This window comes from Eleutherodactylus coqui, chromosome 12 (assembly GCF_035609145.1).
Source record: "Eleutherodactylus coqui strain aEleCoq1 chromosome 12, aEleCoq1.hap1, whole genome shotgun sequence".
NCBI classification, from domain to species: Eukaryota; Metazoa; Chordata; class Amphibia; order Anura; family Eleutherodactylidae; genus Eleutherodactylus; species Eleutherodactylus coqui.
The window spans coordinates 131087048-131107774 of NC_089848.1; the positions used below are offsets into that span (position 1 = coordinate 131087048).

The following is a 20727-nucleotide window of genomic DNA, read 5'->3' on the forward strand; positions in this document are numbered from 1 at the left end:
GTATTCACCCCCGTCATATGTATTCACCCCCAACATGTATTCACCCCATCATATGTATTAACCCCCGTCATATGTATTCACCCCCGTCATATGTATTCACCTCTGTCATATGTATTCACCCCATCATATGTATTCACCCCTATCATATGTATTCACCCCCGTCATATGTATTCACCCTCATCATATGTATTCACCCCCATCATATGTATTCACCCCCGTCATATGTATTTACCCCCAACATGTATTCACCCCATCGTATGTATTCACCCTCGTTATATGTATTCACCCTCGTTATATGTATTCACCCCCGTCATATGTATTCACCCTCATCATAAGTATTCACCCCCCATCATATGTATTCACCCCCGTCATATGTATTCACCCCCGTCATATGTATTCACCTCTGTCATATGTATTCACCCCTATCATATGTATTCACCCCTATCATATGTATTCACCCCCGTCATATGTGTTCACCCTCTTCATATGTATTCACCCCTATCATATGTATTCACCACCGTCATATGTATTCACCCTCTTCATATGTATTCACCTCTGTCATATGTATTCACCCCCGTCATATGTATTCAACTCCGTCACATGTATTCAACTCCGTCACATGTATTCACCCCTATCATATGTATTCACCCCCATCATATGTATTCACCCCCATCATATGTATTCACCCCCATCATATGTATTCACCCCTGTCATATGTATTCACCCCATCATATGTATTCACCCTCGTCATATGTATTCAACCCCTTCATATGCATTCACCCCCGTCACATGTATTCACCCCCGTCATATGTATTCACCCTCTTCATATGTATTCACCTCCGTCATATGTATTCACCTCCGTCATATGTATTCACCCCCGTCATATGTATTCACCCTCTTCATATGTATTCACCTCCGTCATATGTATTCACCTCCGTCATATGTATTCACCCCCGTCATATGTATTCACCCCCATCGTATGTATTCACCTCCATCATATGTATTCACCCCCGTCATATGTATTTACCCCCAACATGTATTCACCCCATCGTATGTATTCACCCTCGTTATATGTATTCACCCCCATCATATGTATTCACCCCCATCATATGTATTCACCCCCATCATATGTATTCACCCCCATCGTATGTATTCACCTCCATCATATATATTCACCCCCGTCATATGTATTCACCTCCGTCATATGTATTCACCCCCATCATATGTATTCACCCCCATCATATGTATTCACCTCTGTCATATGTATTCACCCCCATCATATGTATTCACCCCCGCCATATGTATTCACATCCATCATATGTATTCACCCCTGTCATATGTATTCACCCCCATCATATGTATTCACCCCAATCATATGTATTCACCCTCGTCATATGTATTCAACCCCTTCATATGCATTCACCCCCGTCACATGTATTCACCCCCGTCATATGTATTCACCCTCTTCATATGTATTCACCCTCTTCATATGTATTCACCTCCGTCATATGTATTCACCTCCGTCATATGTATTCACCTCCGTCATATGTATTCACCTCCGTCATATGTATTCACCCCCATCATATGTATTCACCCTCTTCATATGTATTCACCTCCGTCATATGTATTCACCCCCGTCATATGTATTCACCCCCATCATATGTATTCACCCCCGTCATATGTATTCACCCCCATCATATGTATTCACCTCCGTCATATGTATTCACCCTCTTCATATGTATTCACCCCCGTCATATGTATTCACCCCCGTCATATGTACTCACTCCCTTCTTCTTTGTTCACTTCACCCCTGGGATTCAATATGGGATGCTGTTCTTCAAGTGTTGGGACCAGTGGATGTGTGAGGGCACACAGGGTGACCGGGTTCAGGACGCCCCCTACAGACCACCAGTAGAGAGGAGCGTCTGACCAGACTGTTAGGAGGTGTTGGGACCAGTGGATGGGGGCACACAGGGTGACCGGGCTCAGGACGCCCCCTACAGACCACCAGTAGAGAGGAGCGTCTGACCAGACTGTTAGGAGGTGTTGGGACCAGTGGATGTGTGAGGACACACAAGGTGACCGGGCTCAGGACCCCCGACAGACCACCAGTAGAGAGGAGCGTCTGACCAGACTGTTAGGAGGTGTTGGGACCAGTGGATGTGTAGGGGCACACAAGGTGACCGGGCTCAGGACCCCCGACAGACCACCAGTAGAGAGGAGCGTCTGACCAGACTGTTAGGAGGTGTTGGGACCAGTGGATGTGTGAGGGCACACAAGTTGACTGGGCTCAGGACGCTCCCTACAGACCACCAGTAGAGAGGAGCGTCTGACCAGACTGTTAGGAGGTGTTGGGACCAGTGGATGTGTGAGGGCACACAAGTTGACTGTGCTCAGGACACCCCGGCAGACCACCAGTATAGAAGATCATCTGGTTGTCCAACAAGTACCAGCAGCTTCAACCTTTTCATTGTCTGCCATCCAGAGACAGGTGGTGCCATCGTTACACCCCTGTGTCTGTCGAAACTATTTCCAGGTGCTTGGCTGATGAAGATTTGGTCTTATGGCCTCCATTACGTGTTCTGCCTTTGACACCCGCTGTCACCTCTGTTTGCAGTGATGTGTTGGACGATGAAACTGGATGCTACAGAGAGGACCTGGGTAGTCTTCAACGATGAATCCTGGTTTAGTTTGGGCACTGACGATGGCCATGTTCGTGTCTGTAGACCTCGGGGTGAGCGCCTCAATCCCGCCTTTGCTGTGGAGTGGCACACTGCCCCCTGCTGGTGTGGTGGTCTGGGGAACCATTGCATATGACAGTCGGACAGTCGGCCCCCCTAGTAGTGATACGAGGGACAATGACAGCTCAGCGATATGTTCAGGACATCCTGCAGCCACATGTGTTCCGCAAGATTATGCTCGGCCGCACACACAAGGGGGTCCCAGGAAGCCCCCACAACATTGTCACACTTCCATGCCTGCCCGATCATCAGATATATCACCAATAGAACATGTATGGGACCATTTGCCAACTTCCACAGCCTACGAGATTATACGATCCAGAGGCTCGGTTACAGCGACTGTGGAGCGATATCTGCAGGATACCAGACAGAACCTGTATGTCACTGTGGGAGGAGAAGCAATCCTTACAGGGACAGGCAGAGTGTCGCTCGGGAGTCTCGTTCTGCAGTTCGGTGGGAGTCTCATCGGTGAGATCCCATGATCGCAGATTATCTCCTATCCTGTGGATCCTGTGGATTGGGGATGACTTGTAATCGTGGTACAACCCTTTTAATTATTATATTGGTCACAGTGAAAAAATATTCTGCACCTGCAAAGTTGTCGGCATGTTGTGTAAAGCAAATAGTACAAACTCCTCAAAAGACATTATAATTCCAGGTTGTAAGGTAACAAACTAGGAAAAACAGCTGAGAGGGTGAATACTTACATCTTCCTAATAGGCACTTAAGCAGGAAAAGAATGTATATGCTTTCTTAAAGGGGCAGTAACTTCTCAGGCGACTTCTGCTCATCTACTATCTTGCGTTACTCTAATAATTTTCTGTAATATACTTACATTAAACATTTTTTCCCTTTACCACTGTAAATCAGGTTTGAAGTGGCTGCCACTATGGGTCTCCCTTCCAGCTTCTCTGCGATCCACTCACTCTCATTAGGTAATGAGCTTTCTTAGTAACTAGGACACATAGATATTTCCATAGCAACAGGGGAGAGGTTATCTTCACAGGCGGCTCCTGTGCACTTACAGGCTGCATGCTGACAGATCTGCAAACACTGTGATAAGGATCTCCAGTCTCTGCCTCAACTGCTGTGTTTGTTCCCTGTGGAGATTGTTCCTTTTGTTCCTTAGAGGTAAAACCTCAGGACTTCATTAACTCCCTGGACCAGAAAAGTGTCACATTGAACAATTTGGGAATAGTAAAGGCACCAGAGTCGTCCGCATATGCCAGAAAATGTATGCTGGCAAGACAATTCAACAATTTACATGATGAATTTCCAAACCTCAGAGCTTGGGTCGTTCCCATACTGACACCCCATTGTCAGGACAACTCCGTTCATCAAGGAGACATTAAATGTGTTACGTGTGCTGCTGGGATCTGTGGTTCTAAGCTTCCTAGCAGCACAGACCTCACAGGGTTAATTGATTGAACACAGCCCAGGAGATTGGTTAGCAGGAAGTACCACACCCAGCCAGCTCAATCAATTAACCCTGTGAGGTCTGTGCTGCTAGGAAGCTTAGAACTACAGATCCCAGCAGCACATGTAACAAAATGCCTAATATTCAGGGGCTTTTAGGTCACCAGGTTAAACCAACGCAGTGGTAAGTTAAACTGAAAACTCTTCCATAGGAGGCCGGATAGATATTCAGATTGAGTAGTAGGAGTCCTATTGGAATGAATGAGGGCTTCTCATATTTAGTGTTTATGTAACTAATGAATAGGCATACCATTTATTTGTGCAGCACCAATTTATTCCGCATTGTTTACCATTGACTCAAGGATGAATTGAGACGGGTGTTTACCCTACTGGTTGTGGGATCTGAAGACGAAATCGCATGTTCTACACACAAATAATCCACTCCAGATCTCATCATAATCGTATAAGTTTTTAGGAAGTTTTTTCCGCGTCTCGTACATTTACTATAATAATCCGCTCTGATATTTATTTTAAGGATTGGCATCACAATATGTTGGGTTACTATTATAATGGCAGAGAAGTGCTGGCGAAGCCCTTGCGCCAATATTAATCCTAAATCATTGGTTTCGTCACCATTTCAGGCCTCATGGTTTCCTACTTATGTGGTGTGGAAGACACTGTTGTGAGTTTACTTGTCTCCGGCTCCCTCGTCTGTGGATCATCTCGCCCTCTTCATATACGTTGGAACTTACATATTGGATCCTATGATGATAGTATCTTAGTAGCTATAGTAATGAGGCATGCATCTTCCTAGCTTCTCCCTCTCCCGGCTGTCACATCGATCACACATGTATAATCTTAATGGATCAGGTTGCATCGTAGCAACATCTTGGTTGACATGGTAACACAATATATGTGGTGTACATTATACCCGCTGACACGTGAGATGGGGATATATCTTGACCCTGAGGGAGGTGCTGGCCGCTCTCTATGTATGATTGACTGTCATCATAAATTATATTGGTCCTTGTTGGTTCATTGAGAAACTTGATTGGATTGGAGGACGCAGGCTGATGATGTCATCAGAGGCTATGAATTATCCTTTACCCCCCCCATTAGACTACCATTTAGCCCCAAACCCCTGATGACACCACTGAAGTGGTGAAACATGTTGGAGGGGGCTGTTTGTTGCTTGTTAGTTTCAGTAAACTCAACAATTGCTGCTATTACACAATAACAGATAGGATTTGCTATCTAGGAAATATGGAATATAGCTAATATAAAAATAAAATATATCATGTTGTTTGTTTAGCACCAACTTATTCCGCAGCGCTTTCAAGTAATTTATTTAATACCCCCACCAAGCTGGGTACTCATTTTACCAACCTCAGAAGGATGGAAGGCTGAGTCAACCTTGAGCCGGTTACGTGAACCATGTGGGGAGTGAACTCGCAACCTTTAGGTTGTGAGCGAGAGCTAATATCTATCAGAGCAGCATGTAGAGGATAGTGGGTTCTTAAATACCCCTTTTTAATGCATACCAATAAAGATTATACCTTTTAATTCAATCATTTGCCTCAGGCAAATTGTGAATTGTCTGTCTGCACACACATTATAGTGGGTTTACTAGCTATAAACACTACTTTGGCTAGAATATCTCTGAATACCTGAATCATCCAGGGAGAGCAGAGGGGTGGGCATTCAGATACTGCCTCCCTGCTGATTGGACCAGGGACAGTGCAATGCAGTATGGGAAGTAAGGTCAAGGAAGTCAGGACAGTGAACTACTGCAGAGTGCTTGGCTTGCTTCATGCCCCCTCCCTGACTGTAGATTGCAAACAGCAGAAAAATGGGAAGACCACCTAAACATCAGAACTTACAGGCATGAAAGGGGTTACAAACAGCAGCAAATGAGAGAAGGGTGAGGAGAAGCTGCAGGGTTGTAGAAAACTTGTTGAGAATTCAGGTACACTATATACTTTCAGAGCAAAATACAGTAAACATAGCGTATGGAGAAAAATAACTAGGTGCATTCAGTGGTCCGCGGACAGAGACTGGACTACTGTATTATCTTCTCATGATATGTGATAGATGGCTGACTCTTCGAAATGCATTTTCACCTCATTAGTTTGTTAATCGTCCTTGGTGTCTGCAGCAGGTTGAGTAGCTTTCTGAATTCACTGGTTCACATTCATTTAGAAGTAATAAACTTGAGATATTCTTGCCTACTGATGAGGTATACAGGTACATCACCTACTATTGGAGATGAGCGAGCATACTCGCAAAGGGCAATTACTCGATCGAGCATTGCCCTCAGCGAGTACCTGCCCGCTCGGAAGAAAAGATTCAGGTGCCGGTGCGGGTGAGCGGTGAGTTGCGAGAGTGAGCAGGGGGGGCGGGGGAAAGAGAGATCTCCCCTCCGTCCTCCTCCCTCCCCCGCTCTCCCCCGCCACTCCCTACCCCCCACCGGCACCCGAATCTTTTCTTCCGAGTGGGCAGATACTCGCTAAGGACAATGCTCGCTCATCTCTACCTACTATGCATTTCCATCATCTGCAGAGGACAAACAGCAAAAACACAATAATAACTTGTTCATTCTCTGCTCTTCCACAGGTTATTATCTTGTATTTTGACCCAAGCACCTTCCGCTGCATTCTTCTTCGATGGGTTCGTCTTTTAGGATATGCAATTGTCTATGGAACTGTGACATTAAAGCTATACAGGTATCATTCTCCTCAATAAGCCTGGCAGTATGTCTATATGGTATTTTATACAATTGTATCAGTCGTGTTATCATTTTACATCATTTCTTCTTTGCATTCTTTTTGTGATCACATGTATCATTTAAAGGGGTATTCACATGATATGTCTGAAAATGTGAAGGTGGAACAATGCCTCTGCAGCGCCACCTATTGGAAAGCAGCATTCCTGCAAGTCAGTGTCTGACCTTCTAATAAGCCTTGCAACAATGACTGGGAATATAGGCCAAAGGCAGAATCTTCTCCAGAAGGAAAAGATTGCATGTACAGACAGACTGTTTCAGGGTTTTTGCTCCTCATCAATGTGCAGTGGGTTTGCTGGCTTGGCTGGGTCAGAGGCCTCGATGTGTGTCGGGAAGGGAATGATTTCTTCTTAGGGAGGGCATCTAGTGAGGGTCCTTATAAGGCCATGCATGCTCCTCTGGGAAGTGATTTTGCATAGTTATCTTTTTCCTCAGGAGAACACTGGCTTATATTCCCAGTGTTTGTTATTAGGCCTGTTAAAAGGAATCCTGCCTTCCAATAGGTGGCGCTGCAGAGGTATTGTTTCATCTTCCCATTTGTATAATTTCCTAGAGGAACATGGATGAACTTATGAGTCTCTTCACACCTTCTACATGTTCTTCCTATGGGGAAACCATACCCTTCCTGAAAGTCTAACCAATGTGGGTTCCACCTTTGGGACTTGCACCTACCTCTTGTTCCAGACCCAACTGAGAGCGGTCCAGACTTACAGATACAGCTAATAAGTCTTGGTTTGCTTCCATAACTCCCTTTCTATATAAATAGTGCAGTGCTTCCCACTATTATCCTCTTGGCTGTCCCATCACCATCATCAGCTTTCTGACAGACTCGGCAAATCTCCAGGGTTTATTGTATAATCTGTTCTGAGGTCAATACAAGTTTATTTATAGAATTTCTTCTGTAATATCTAATTTCCTATTTTGCTCTTGTTAGTTCCAAAATTCTTTGCTGATTGATTACGGTTGTACTTTATAAATGGTCTATCAACAGGATACGTCACCAATGGTAGGTGTTTGGACTCATGTATTGAACTGAATTCTGCAGGACGCAGACAGCTCTGTTCTTACTGTAGTGGCCAGGCTTGGTATTGCATGCCAAGCTCCCATTTAAATGAATGAGAACTTTGCCTGCAATACCAAGCTTGGCCACTGCAGTGGGAACGGAGCTGCCTGCTTCCTGCACAAATCAGCTTAGTGGACAAGGATGCTGGCCCAGAAAATAACTGATCTGTGGAGGTCCCGGGCAATGGATTCCCATCATTCTACTATAGATGACTTATCCTGAGGACAGGCCATCAACAGTTAACAACTTGAAAACCCCGTTGTAAAGGGGTTTTCAGACATAACATTTTTCTTTAAATGGAACTTGTCATCACATTTGAGCCTCATAAACTGCATTATGGGGCTCAAATGTAAGGGAACAGGCAGCAGCATTTGATACTTGCCGGGTCCCTGGCTTCAGCACTGTCACCATAAGGTTGGTACATGCGCACACAGAGTGACTCTTTTCAGACAGTTGTGTGCGCACGCTCTCCCATTCATCTCTATGGCACACCATGCACATACAGCCAGCTGAAAAGAGTCACATGTGTGCATGCGGCATCTTCGCTGGGGCACAGCACTGGAACGAGCGACCCGGTGAGTATGAAACATTGCTCACAAGGCTTCCTGTTTCCTCATGTTTGAACCTAATAACATAGTTTCTTTTAGAATTTGTTCCCCCCGGTATAAAAATAATAAACCGGCTCATACTCATCTCTCTGCACGCCTACAAGTCCAATACCGGTGACTTTGGTTCTCCATTGTGACATGCTTTTACTGGCTGCAGCAGCCAATTTACAGGACGTCGCAGGCTGCTGCAGCCTGAAAGCAACACATCATATTGAATACCCAAAGCCTGCTGGCGGGGGACCTGCATGGAGCGAAGAGAGATGAGCAATGATCCCCGAGGATAAAAAATGTGTACAAAACAGCCAACCCCAAAGGAAAAATACCAGCATCACTGGCGCCACCTATAGGTAGCCACCAGTCATGCAGAGGAGACCCAGAGACACATTTTTTGTGTATGATCTGACATCTGATACACATTCTGTTCCATTAGGGAGCAAATTATAAACTGAAACTTTATCAGCAACTAAATAATTGAAGGCATACAGTGTCTGCGTGTTCAATTAAACGTGTATATACTATGCATAGGCTGGCGCAAAGGTAATGGTTTCCCTGAGCCGATAATTCTTAAGGAGATTAATGAGCAATCACACTGAGCCCATTCTACACTGCTGGGGGGGTTATCAGATGAAAACAAGGCAAAATCATTGGAGAACTTTACTGGGATGTGAAAAATGAACAAGGCTTAGGACTAGTGAGGGTGAAAGGGCCGTCCCATAGCTGAGAATTACAATGCTTTGTTAAATCACACAATTTTTTAATTGCACGCATTAAAAAATACTTCTGTGCCCTCCTGCTGTAACCACGCCCGACACAGTATGGCAGAACTGGACTTCACCTATAGCAGTCACCTTACCCAGTCCTCAGATACCCACAGGACGTACAGAAGGGGCCAAAATATGTAACAACTGGACAGTCAAATGAACAATAATATGAAGCATGTATCAACACTAGTATGTAACAAAGAAGCAAGAATAGGCATTTGTCAATAGATGGCAGGATCAGAATTGTGATGGTAATCATATGATGGCACAAACAGATGACAGTGATGGTAGTCAGAAAATGGTCAGACAGATAATGGTAATAGTAGTCAGATAACGACAATAACCAACTCTAACTCTATCTTTTCCTAAGTCTTCCCTTAATCTATCCTTGATGCTGACCTTAATAACAGGCATCACTGTCCCTGAGTTCCCCTAAAGATATCCCTAATGGAAACCCTATCTGAAACACTAATCCTGATAAACAATGAGCGGGGACTAATGCACAGTTTACACTATAAGCAGCAACATACTGTATAAGCCAGGAATATTTAAAGAGAATCTAATTAATCAGGAACTCCTCCAAACGTGGCAGGACTGCAGGATGTGGTCAACTGACCCTCTCTAATGGGTTAGCAGTGACACAGTTGCATAGCAGTTGCCCCAACAACAAAGTAATAGACAGAAGATGACAAAGTAGCTGGAGAATAGTGGCTTTGCTTAGTTTTCATAAGCATTTTCACGCGGTGGAAATGACATAGTGACCCTAGGAAGTGTTATGTTCCACCCCTTATGCTCTGTATCACATGCAGTACTAACCATGAGCAGAACAGTGTAAGTCGAATAGTTATATTCCTTTTGTTCTTTCAGGGTTCTGAAGGTGTTTCTGTCTCGGACGGCGCAGCGCATTCCTTACATGACCAGTTGTAGAGTAATGAAGATGCTGTCGGTCATTCTGCTCTTAGTCCTCTGGTTCCTGGTGGCCTGGACATCTGCTGTTTTCCAGAATATGGACCGAAATATCTCTCTGATTGTCCAAGGGGAAACCTCCGACCATTTTCAGTTTAAGATGTGTCTGATAGATCGGTGGGATTACATGATGGCAGTCGGTAGGTTAATTTATTACTAATTGAGATATTGCTTTATTTCACTTGAACATCCATAGGCTTGTGCAAACGTAGTTCAGAATAGTATTTCATCTCATAATGCTTAAAGGGGTTTTCCAGGACTCAAATATTAATGACCTGTCCTTAGGATAAGTCATCAATATCTGACCGGTGTGTGACTGCCGCTCAAGACCGCTGCTGATCAGCTCTTTGAAGTGGCTGTTGCACTTGGGTGAGCACTGTGGCCTCTTCATTGCATACTAGGCACAGTGCCATATATTTCATAGTGGCATTGTCTGACATAGCAGCTCGGACTCAATTACTAGAGTTGGACTGAGCTGCTCTCAAGCCACGTGATGAATGAGCGTGATGTCACTGGCCTGAGAAGACGCCATGGCCCTCAGAAGAGTTCTACCTTCTCCTCAAGCAGTGGATCTGTGGTGGTCTCAAGTGGTCGACCCCCACTAATCAGATATTGATGATCTCTGCCAAGGATAAGTCATCAATATTACAGTTCTGGAAAACCCCTTTAAAGGACATTTCTGGGACTAGTAAATTGATGACTTCTCTTTATGATAAACCACCAATATCAGATTGGTGGGGGTCCAAGGCCTCATTCATCAGCTGATTGAAGGGGCTGGTGGCTACAGCAAACATCATGTCCCCTTCTTTCTTCATTAGCCACAACATTTTACTTTTGGAAGTGGCTATGCCTAGTATTGCAGGTCAGTATATTATATATATATAGCTGCAATACCTGGTACAGCCATTACCAAAAGTAAGGATCTGCACCTGGTAAACAATGAAGGGGGCATGGCGTTCAGTGGAGTGCCATATCCAAATCAGTCAGCTCATGGGCAAGAAAGCTGAGAGTTGGACCCCCACCATTTTACTATTGATGGCTTATCATAAGGTAGACCATCAATTTAGTAGTCCCAGAAAAGTCCTTTAACACAGTATACTAATGTAGATATGTAGCATGTGCCCAATTGTCATTCATCAATTGACAGGTGCTTTAGAGTAGAAAATATATTATTGGTAGGTGGCACTGTGTAATAGACTTCTGCTATTATTTCACATCAGTATAGATTCAGGCATTCAGAGGTGGGTTGGCCATTGGCTCTACTGGTAGGCCACTCATGTCATGGGACAATCTGGTTGGGCAGGGCTGGCGTCAGATGCCCTGACCCACTGCTCAGATGCCCTACCCCACTGCACTCCACTGGACTCACCGCTGCTGAATTACGGTTGATACGATATGGAGCACTTCCTAGTACTTGCAACTAAGGTGAAAAGCGCTGTGCACCGAGATGTGCAGCGGACTGCTCCTGCCACACTTTTGGATGCACAGCACTGTTTACCTTAGTTGGTGCCTAAGTTCTAACTCCGAATATGTACAGCTATCTACAAGCCATAGCCGTCCATACCCCAGCCTCTCGGCTTCGAAGAGCGTTTCATTGTTGGTGTACAATGAAATAAAGAAGAATTAAACCTTGTGCCTCGTACCACATCGAGCAACACAGTTTTAGCATGGCGTTCACCGGGCTGGCAGCGCCTCCACTCTTGCTTCCACGGATCCACCTAGCCTTTCAGGTCTCCAGGCACCACATTCAGATTGCTCCTTTTCATTTCTCCACTACTCGTCTTATGATGTCCTCTGAAGCTTTGACTTGGGGACTTGCTGGAACATTTTTGGCTGAGTCTACATTAGCAGAAGTTCTAACTCCATCCGCTTCTGGTTGATACTTCGTTACACAGTTAGTTTAGTGACTGATAAGACATCTTACAGTAACTTTCTTTGAATTGTTTTTTTCTACACTTTATGGCTTTTCCATATGAACGTTCTGTTAGACGCATCAATATGAACTCATTTAAATGTTACTCATCTTAAAATGCATGCATATGTTAATTTCATGCAAATGAGCAGCCACAATTTCCTCAAATCTTTTCTTTTTAAAGTAGGGCACTTGATTAATTTTCATTATCTCAGCGAACACATTAAAGTTTAAGACATGCTTAATGTTACTTTTAAGCCTTGTTCTTTGATAATGTGCTCTGATCATAATGAACAAACACTATAGTGTTCTGGGATTACAGCCGACCGGCCGTCTGGAAGAGAAGTAATTGAAAAGGAAACATTTTTCCTAACTTTCTTTTTGGTTGTTTCTATAACACCAACTTATTCCACAGCGCTGTACTGCGATCGCCACCATTCACATCCGTCCTTGTCCTCCTCACCATCTCATTTCCATATAGCAAACACACTTGAGTCACAATTTTAAGGAGACCCAATAGACCTACAGATGTAACAAACGTTATCTCGACAAATGGAAATCGACACTTTGCTGCAACTGTCTGTTCAATGTATTAAGTGTCAAGTTCATGTTTGCTACATCTGTATAGTATGTTTTTGACTGAGGGAACTCATCAAACACCAGAAGATTATGCAAACCCCATGCTGTAGGCGGTGAGCGTGCCGAAGGATCTACAGATGTATCAGAGTTTAACTTGACATTTAATGTGTTATGACAACTTTTTGTGCCACAGTTTGTTTACAAATTCAATTAGGGGTGCGCTACCATGAGGCGACCTGCAGGACCCCAGAGGGGCAGCGATGGGGTTGTCACATGGCCTGTATTTATGTTTAAATGGCCATACTAATGGCTGGTAAAAACTAATCATCACCTGCAAGCCGGCTGGGCAGCAACTCAACAAGTAATTCACTCATTGAGTCTGTAGCTCCAGCCAGGAAGCTATCATTGCTTTTCTCTGTCTGTAGCTCCTGACCTCTCCCCCAGGGACTGTGCTGCGTACAGTACGGGGGCATCCGCATGCCGGAACGCAGACATTGGGAGGAGAGGTCAGAGGTCACAGACTGAGTGCAGCAGCGATAGCTGCCTGACCAGAGCTAAGGACCAACTGAGTGAAATGCTTTTCGGGTAGCTGCCCAGCTGGAAGTCCACTTTGGGACCACTATTACCACTACGTCCACTATGGGGGTCACTATTAATTCCGGGGCCATTATAAGGGTCATTGTTGATACAGGAGCCACTAACAGGAGCACTACTGCTACTGGGGCTATTATGGTGGTCAATATTATTACTGGGGACACTATTGCTACTGACGCTACTATAAGGGTCACTTTTACTACTATCGCCCCTAAAAGGGGTCATTATTACTACTGTGGCCATTAACTGGGTTACTACTACTATTGAGGCCACTAAGCCAGGTGCTGTAACTACTATGGTCACTATGGGGGACACTTACTATTAGGGCCACCACTGGGGGCACTATTTATCTATCACTTCAGACTAATCTCAATGGTTTAAATGTGTTGGGTATTTTGTGTATTGGTACTTTCAATGCCTGTAAAATAAGTGTTTTTTTAGCCCAGGAAGGGGCGCCATTTCACACTGTGCCTCAGGTAACATAAAAGCTTTGGACGTCCCTGCTTTCAACTGCTTTACAATGGTTTTTGTTGTGTTAAGTTAAGAGAACAGTAAAATAGGAATCCCTGGTGGTCTAGGGCAGTGAGAGGGTTAATGTCTGCATCCCTAGTGGTCTGTAATCCTGTTTACATTGATATACACTATAAAGCACCTGTATGCCGGTCACATGACAGCCGGGGAGGTGACATTTTATTACTAACGTGTCCTCTTTATTTTCTTTAGGTGAATTCCTTTTCCTCCTTTGGGGCGTTTACCTTTGTTACGCCGTGCGAACGGTCCCATCTGCCTTCCACGAGCCTCGCTATATGGCTGTAGCCGTTCACAATGAGCTCATTATGTCGGCAATATTCCACACCATTAGGCAAGTAACTGTAAACTCCATTTCGTAAAAACAAAAATTTGTCTTGTGCAATTCAGTATATGAATAACAGACCTGAAACATGCTGCAGCATCGAATAACAAGTAGCTGCTCTGCATGCTGTATCTGCTGACCCCCTATCTATATGTGCACTGAATGGTCATTTTATTATAGCCCTCAGCCCTTTATTGAAACCTCAGACCTTTATTAGTGCCCCATGACGTTTATTAGAGCCCCAGCTTTTATTAGTGCCCCAATACCTTTATTAGAGCCCCTGGACTTTTATTAGAGCCCACAGCCCTTTATTAGAGCCTCAGACCTTTATTAGAGCCCCCACCCGTTTATTACAGCCACAACCCTTTATTAGAGCCCCCAGCGCTTTATTAGAGCCCCCAGCCCTTTATTAGAGCCCCAACCTCTTTATTAGTGTCCCTGGACTTTTATTAGAGCCCCCAGCCCTTCATTAGTGCCCCAACCTCTTTATTAGAGCCCCTGGACTTTTATTAGAGCCCCCAGCCCTTTATTAGTGCCCCAACCTCTTTATTAGAGCCCCTGGACTTTTATTAGAGCCCCCAGCCCTTTACTGGAGCCTCAGACCTTTATTAGAGCCCCCGCCCCTTTTATTACAGCCACAGGCCTTTATTAGAAGTTCCAGCCCTTTATTAGAGCCCCAGCCCTTTATTAGAGCCCCAGCCCTTTATTAGAGCCTCAGCCCTTTATTAGAGCCCCAGACCTTTATTAGAGCCCCAGACCTTTATTAGAGCCTCACCCCTTAATTACAGCCTTTATTAAAACTTCAAGCCCCTTACTAGAGCTTGATTGCCTTTGCTGTATAGAATTTATTCCTGTGACCCCATTGATCAGTTTCAGTGTGAACCCATATTAGACGGGAAAATGAAACGACTTCCATCAAGGCCGGGTCATCGGTGCTAGACTAGTCCGGTTCTCACTGCCAACCGCGGGGGGGGGTTCTCATGTAAAGGTGTGGAGAGTATACCGAGAATGGCGTGATCGAGGAAAACATCCAGCGAAAGTGGATCTTGTGAACAGAAACAACTAGTTAATGAAAGGGGTCAAAGGAGGATGTCAGGAATCATTCTGACCATCAGGCTGCACAGTCAGCTGAATACAACGCTGGAGCTCCAACTAACATGTCCGAACGCACAACTCGCCGTTCTCTACACGGATGAGCTATAACAGCAGTTGACCAGTTCCAGCGCCATTTTGTCTAAGAGAAACAGAAAGACGAGACTCCAGCGGGCAAAAGAGCGCAAAACTTGTATCACTGAGCAGCGCAAAAACATCTCCTGGTCAGATGGATCCAGATTTCTGTTGCTCCGTGCTAATGGGGGTCAGAATTTGGTGCAAGCAGCATGAATCGCTGACCCCTTCCTGTCAGCTGGTCAGAACATGTCAGCACCGCCATCTAATCTGCAGCAACTACAAGCAGCTTCTTGTCTGAGGGGCCGATATCCCTGCCGAACCATTTCATCACCGAGTGAAATCTACACCACAACGAATTTCTACTCGATGGGAGGCTCTAATAAAGTGGCCGTACACCGCATATCTCTTTATTTCTTAAGATGTATATAGTTTTTACCTTTTTACATTTTACGTATTTAAATGATCTACATAAAAGGTTGAGTGACTTTCAGGTACATTACACTGATGACTCTCTTTAAAGCAACCAGCAGAAATATGAACCGGGCTTTGATACAGACTGATACAAGATAATTAACATGTATTTACAGACTAAAGGCCCATTTACACGGAACGATGATCACTCAAAGATCGCTCAAATGACAGGGCTCTTATCTGCATTCACCTCCTTTGTTCTCCGACGGGAAACAATGCTATCAGCACTACCCAATGAGAACTGCTGATAAGGCTGAATGACGATTTTTAGGTTGGCCTGAATTTAGTGATCAGCTAGCAGTGCCCGAAAAGTGCCCGATGTCCGCGCGTTTAGACGCAACGATGATTACCTAAAGGATCGCTTTTTAGCGATTTTTGAGCAATCCTCGCTCCGTGTAAATGGGCCATTAGACTTCTATGTAATATACACTCATTGTCAAAAGAAGAATTTGTCGGATTGTAACACTGATATAAGGGATTACAATATCAGAACAAAAGGATCATTTATTGTGTGGAACGGACTCTCTTGAAGGGGCGTCGTCAGCGCCCAAACTAAACCTAGATTTGTCCCTGAAGAAAACCCGATTCCACTCCATAGCGTCCAGTTTAGTCGTTCATGACATCACTGCAAACGATTAGTGAGTGTCAGAGGCTGTACATGTAATGGGCACCATGAGACCAAATGTCTTTCAGCCAAGTGCCTGGAAATGGTTCGACAGACACAGGGGTGTAACGATGGCGCCACCTGTCTCTGGATGGCGGACAATGAAACAGCTGCTGGTGCTTGTTGAACGATCAGATGATCCTCTCTACTGGCGGTATGTCGGCGAATCCTGAGCCCGGTCACCTTGTGTGCCCTCACACATCCACTGGTCCCAACACCTCCTAACAGTCTGGTCAGACGCTCCTTCCACTGGTGGTCTGTAGGGAGCGTCCTGAGCCCAGTCACCTTGTGTGCCCTCACACATCCACTGGTCCCAACACCTCCTAACAGTCTGGTCAGATGTTCCTCTCTACTGGTGGTCTGTCGGGGGTCCTGAGCCCGGTCACCTTGTGTGCCCCCATCCACTGGTCCCAACACCTCCTAACAGTCTGGTCAGATGCTCCTCTCTACTGGTGGTCTGTAGAGGGCATCCTGAGCCCAGTCACCTTGTGTGTCCTCACACATCCACTGGTCCCAACACCTCCTAACAGTCTGGTCAGATGCTCCTCTCTACTAGTGGTCTGTAGGGGGCATCCTGAGCCCGGTCACCTTGTGTGCCCCCATCCACTGGTCCCAACACCTCCTAACAGTCGGGTCAAACGCTTCTCTCTACCGTTGGTCTGTAGGGGGCGTTCTGAGCCCGGTCACCTTGTGTGCCCTCACACATCCACTGGTCCCAACACCTCCTAACAGTCTGGTCAGATGCTCCTCTCTACTGGTGGTCTGTAGGGGGCGTTCTGAGCCCGGTCACCTTGTGTGCCCTCACACATCCACTGGTCCCAACACCTCGTAACAGTCTGGTCAGATGCTGCTCTCTACTAGTGGTCTGTAGGGGGTCCTGAGCCCGGTCACCTTGTGTGCCCTCACACATCCACTGGTCCCAACACCTCCTAACAGTCTCATCAGAACGGCCCATTGGGGGAAAATTCATGATACGACCCTCCAGCTTCTCACACCCCAATAATGCGCCCCCCTGTGGTAACGGGGTGACATCTCTTCTCTGCGTCGTAGAGGCGTCTAGTGGTCAACAAGTTCTACACAAGCGGAAAAAGAGGTCACTACACACAAGGAGCCTCTGCGAGCCTCTTATAGGCCAAGGGGGAAACCACTTTTAGGGCCTCCGGTGACAAAACCGTCCATCTAATCACCACAACTCCCATCATTTGCATATCTGCCTGAGATGGAATTGCATACCGGGGTCTGCAGCAAAATTACAACTTCTGGGGTTTGATTCTTTTCTCTTTTTGGCAATGAGGGTATATATAAATATACTAGTTTCATAGTGAGATCATCTTACTACATTATTGACTGCTGTTTATAGAATATTTTCCGTTTGCTAGCCTCTCTTCATTCCTGTCTGTGTGTATTACAGGTTTGTGTTTTCCACGAATCTTCAGCCGGACTGGATGTTGATCCTATTTTTCGTTCACACTCATCTGACTGTAACTGTAACTGTGGGACTGCTACTAATACCCAAGGTAATTCTTAATCTCCTCATAAGGTGCCCTTGCATCTACGGCCCCGCCCCCTTCCCCTCTAATCTGCATATGCATTATTTGGTCAGATGGCAGCCGTGTTGTGGCATTAGTGGACAACTCCTTTAAGCAAGCGTGATTGACTTGACTGACCTGACATTCTAGTTCATCCCAGAGATGCTCAGTAGGGTTCAGGACTGTGCAGACAGTCCAATCATAGAATATCCGTACCGTCAAACCAACGTAAAACAGCATGTGATGTCTGACAAGCCACGTTGTCTTGTTGGAAGTATGGCCGACCATTCCCAGAGTATTGCCACATTGTCGGCAGCACACTATTGTCTACAATGTCAGGGTCCCCTCCGTGTTCAGGGTTCCCCTTACTACAATCAACGGACTGAGACCATGCCACGTAAAACATCCCCAGATCAAAGCGGAATGTCCACCATACTTAACTGTTGGCACAACAGAATCAGGCAGGCAGCGTTCCCATCATCCTCCACACCCAGGTACGTCCATCTGATGAAGATTGAGTAGTGTGATTCATCACTCCATAGAACATTCTTCCATTTCTCAACTGTCCAATGGTCACGCTCCTTGTACCATTGTAGATGGGCTGATGCATCTTCTTTGAGAGGCATTTGCAGGTTGAATGCAGGGAATGCAGGGAAATAGCAGCTGAAGTATATCAGATGTTAGTAGAAAGTATGCCACGGAGAGCATCATTAGGGCCAAAGGAGCCCCACTAAGTATTACCATATGGAAATAAATACTGCTTGTGATTTTTGCTCAGGGGTCCAATTGTGTTTGCTAGGAGATTGTACATAGACCAGTTACAAGAGTAACCAAGAATACGTGGCCACTTCTATGCTGGGACAGGGCACCCCAAGAATACAGGCTGTAGACCATTATATGATAAATGTGCGTGTCTTAATTATATTTATATATTTTTTTATTACAGTTTTCCCGCTCACACAATAACCCAAGGGACGACATCGCCGCCGAGGCCTATGAAGATGAGCTGGACATGGGGAGGTCTGGATCTTACCTGAACAGCAGTATCACCTCTGCTTGGAGTGAACACAGCCTGGATCCAGAAGATATCCGGGTACGATCAGACACCATTTACTCACAGGTCACAGGAGCTGAAAAAATACACAATCATTTGATGTTCTACAAGTATAATGTGTTTTGCATTACAGGACCACACTGACAAAAACATCCCTGCCCCCTTATCGGATTGCCTGCCACACTCCGGAGGTCTTCTCTGTGTACTGCAGTCACTTCCCTGCAGTGCAGCCCCCTGTCTGATGCTCATAAGGCCCCATCTTGATGCCGAGATTCTTTGGTTTTACTGTTAAATCAATCCCATAATGTATCAGCGCAGCAGTAGCTGAGGCTAAACCATTTCTGCCTGCTGAGTGACAGTTTAAAGATCACTATCTTCTATATTCACCGAAATATACAGTAGAACGTTACAGACCCTAAGTATACAATCAGGAGGATGAGCTGTGATCTCCTCTATTATACCCATGTGATCATCATCAGTTACTGTGATAGTGATGTACAATCTAATAGAAAACAGCTTTTTTTCCCAGAGAGCCACAGCCAGGCAGGCATTTCCTATTAAGCAGCTGCTTAAAGGGAAATTACATAACGGTCATTCGGATGAATGTAATGCAAGGTTAGCTGAAAGGCTGCAAGAATGGAAGCTGATAGCCATGTCAGAATGGTGGAAAAACCAAAAATATATGCTCACCTCACCCTATGTCCCTGCTGCATCACGGGGGACGGTATAGCAATGTAGCAGAGTTACACAAATATGCAATATTTATTTATAACTTGTTTCACATTTCTCCCCTGTAAAGGCTCGCATCACTTGAATAATAACTTAATTCATATGTGCGAGCGAAGATTATCTGCCACAATCCTGTTCTGCTGACTACTGTACAGCAGGCCTCTTGTCAAACTAGTAAAGTCCTCAATGGAGTTCACACCTACAGCAGATTGAGGCCATCCTCACTTACGGTTTGTAGCGTGGGAGAAGTAACTTTACCCCGCTCAGGTTATTCCAATGTCAGCAGTGCTCTTTAACAACTGTCTCCAGATGTCCTTGTTACTGTTCAGCCTATTGCTCAAATGTGTTTCTTGTTGCTTGGCAGATCGCCTGCAGACCTCTTGTAGTTGCTGCCCTTGCTTATAATTTTGGTAGTAGGCTGATCTTGCTTCTATATAAAAGGCGACACTGGAATCGGGGTACGATGACACGGGGTTTACAAAAATATTGATTTTTTAAAATTTAACAAATAAACCTGGAGATGAAGTCCTCGTAGAAACTGTTGGTAAGAGATAAGTAATATGTGGTTATTCAGAGACGTTATACAACCTTCCTGACTCCAACTAACAATATGGTAAACTTCAGCGTGAGTGGGGGATGATAACAATGCATTATACATCACAGAGGTCAGCAACACTTCACCAAAGTCAGTGGGCGACTGCATTATACATGTTTGCACTGCTTGCTCCGGAGCAAGACCAGGTCTTGGCTACTAGGAGCCACAAATGGGGCCTCCGCTACAACGACCATATGGCTTGTGAGCGGGAACTAAAGGAATCAGGAATGCTGCAGGGAT

At 45.2% G+C, this 20727-nt stretch overlaps 1 protein-coding gene across 1 annotated transcript in view; it reads left to right on the forward strand.

Moving 5' to 3' along the window:
- The window catches only part of GPR158 (G protein-coupled receptor 158), a 266743-nt gene that overhangs the window by 229160 nt on the left and 16856 nt on the right, over positions 1-20727 (forward strand). Inside the window, exons 8-12 of the mRNA XM_066584562.1 lie at positions 6771-6880; positions 10239-10477; positions 14146-14284; positions 17992-18097; positions 19056-19202. Of these exons, the coding sequence (XP_066440659.1) occupies positions 6771-6880; positions 10239-10477; positions 14146-14284; positions 17992-18097; positions 19056-19202 (741 nt within the window). The remainder of the gene's footprint in view (positions 1-6770; positions 6881-10238; positions 10478-14145; positions 14285-17991; positions 18098-19055; positions 19203-20727) is intronic.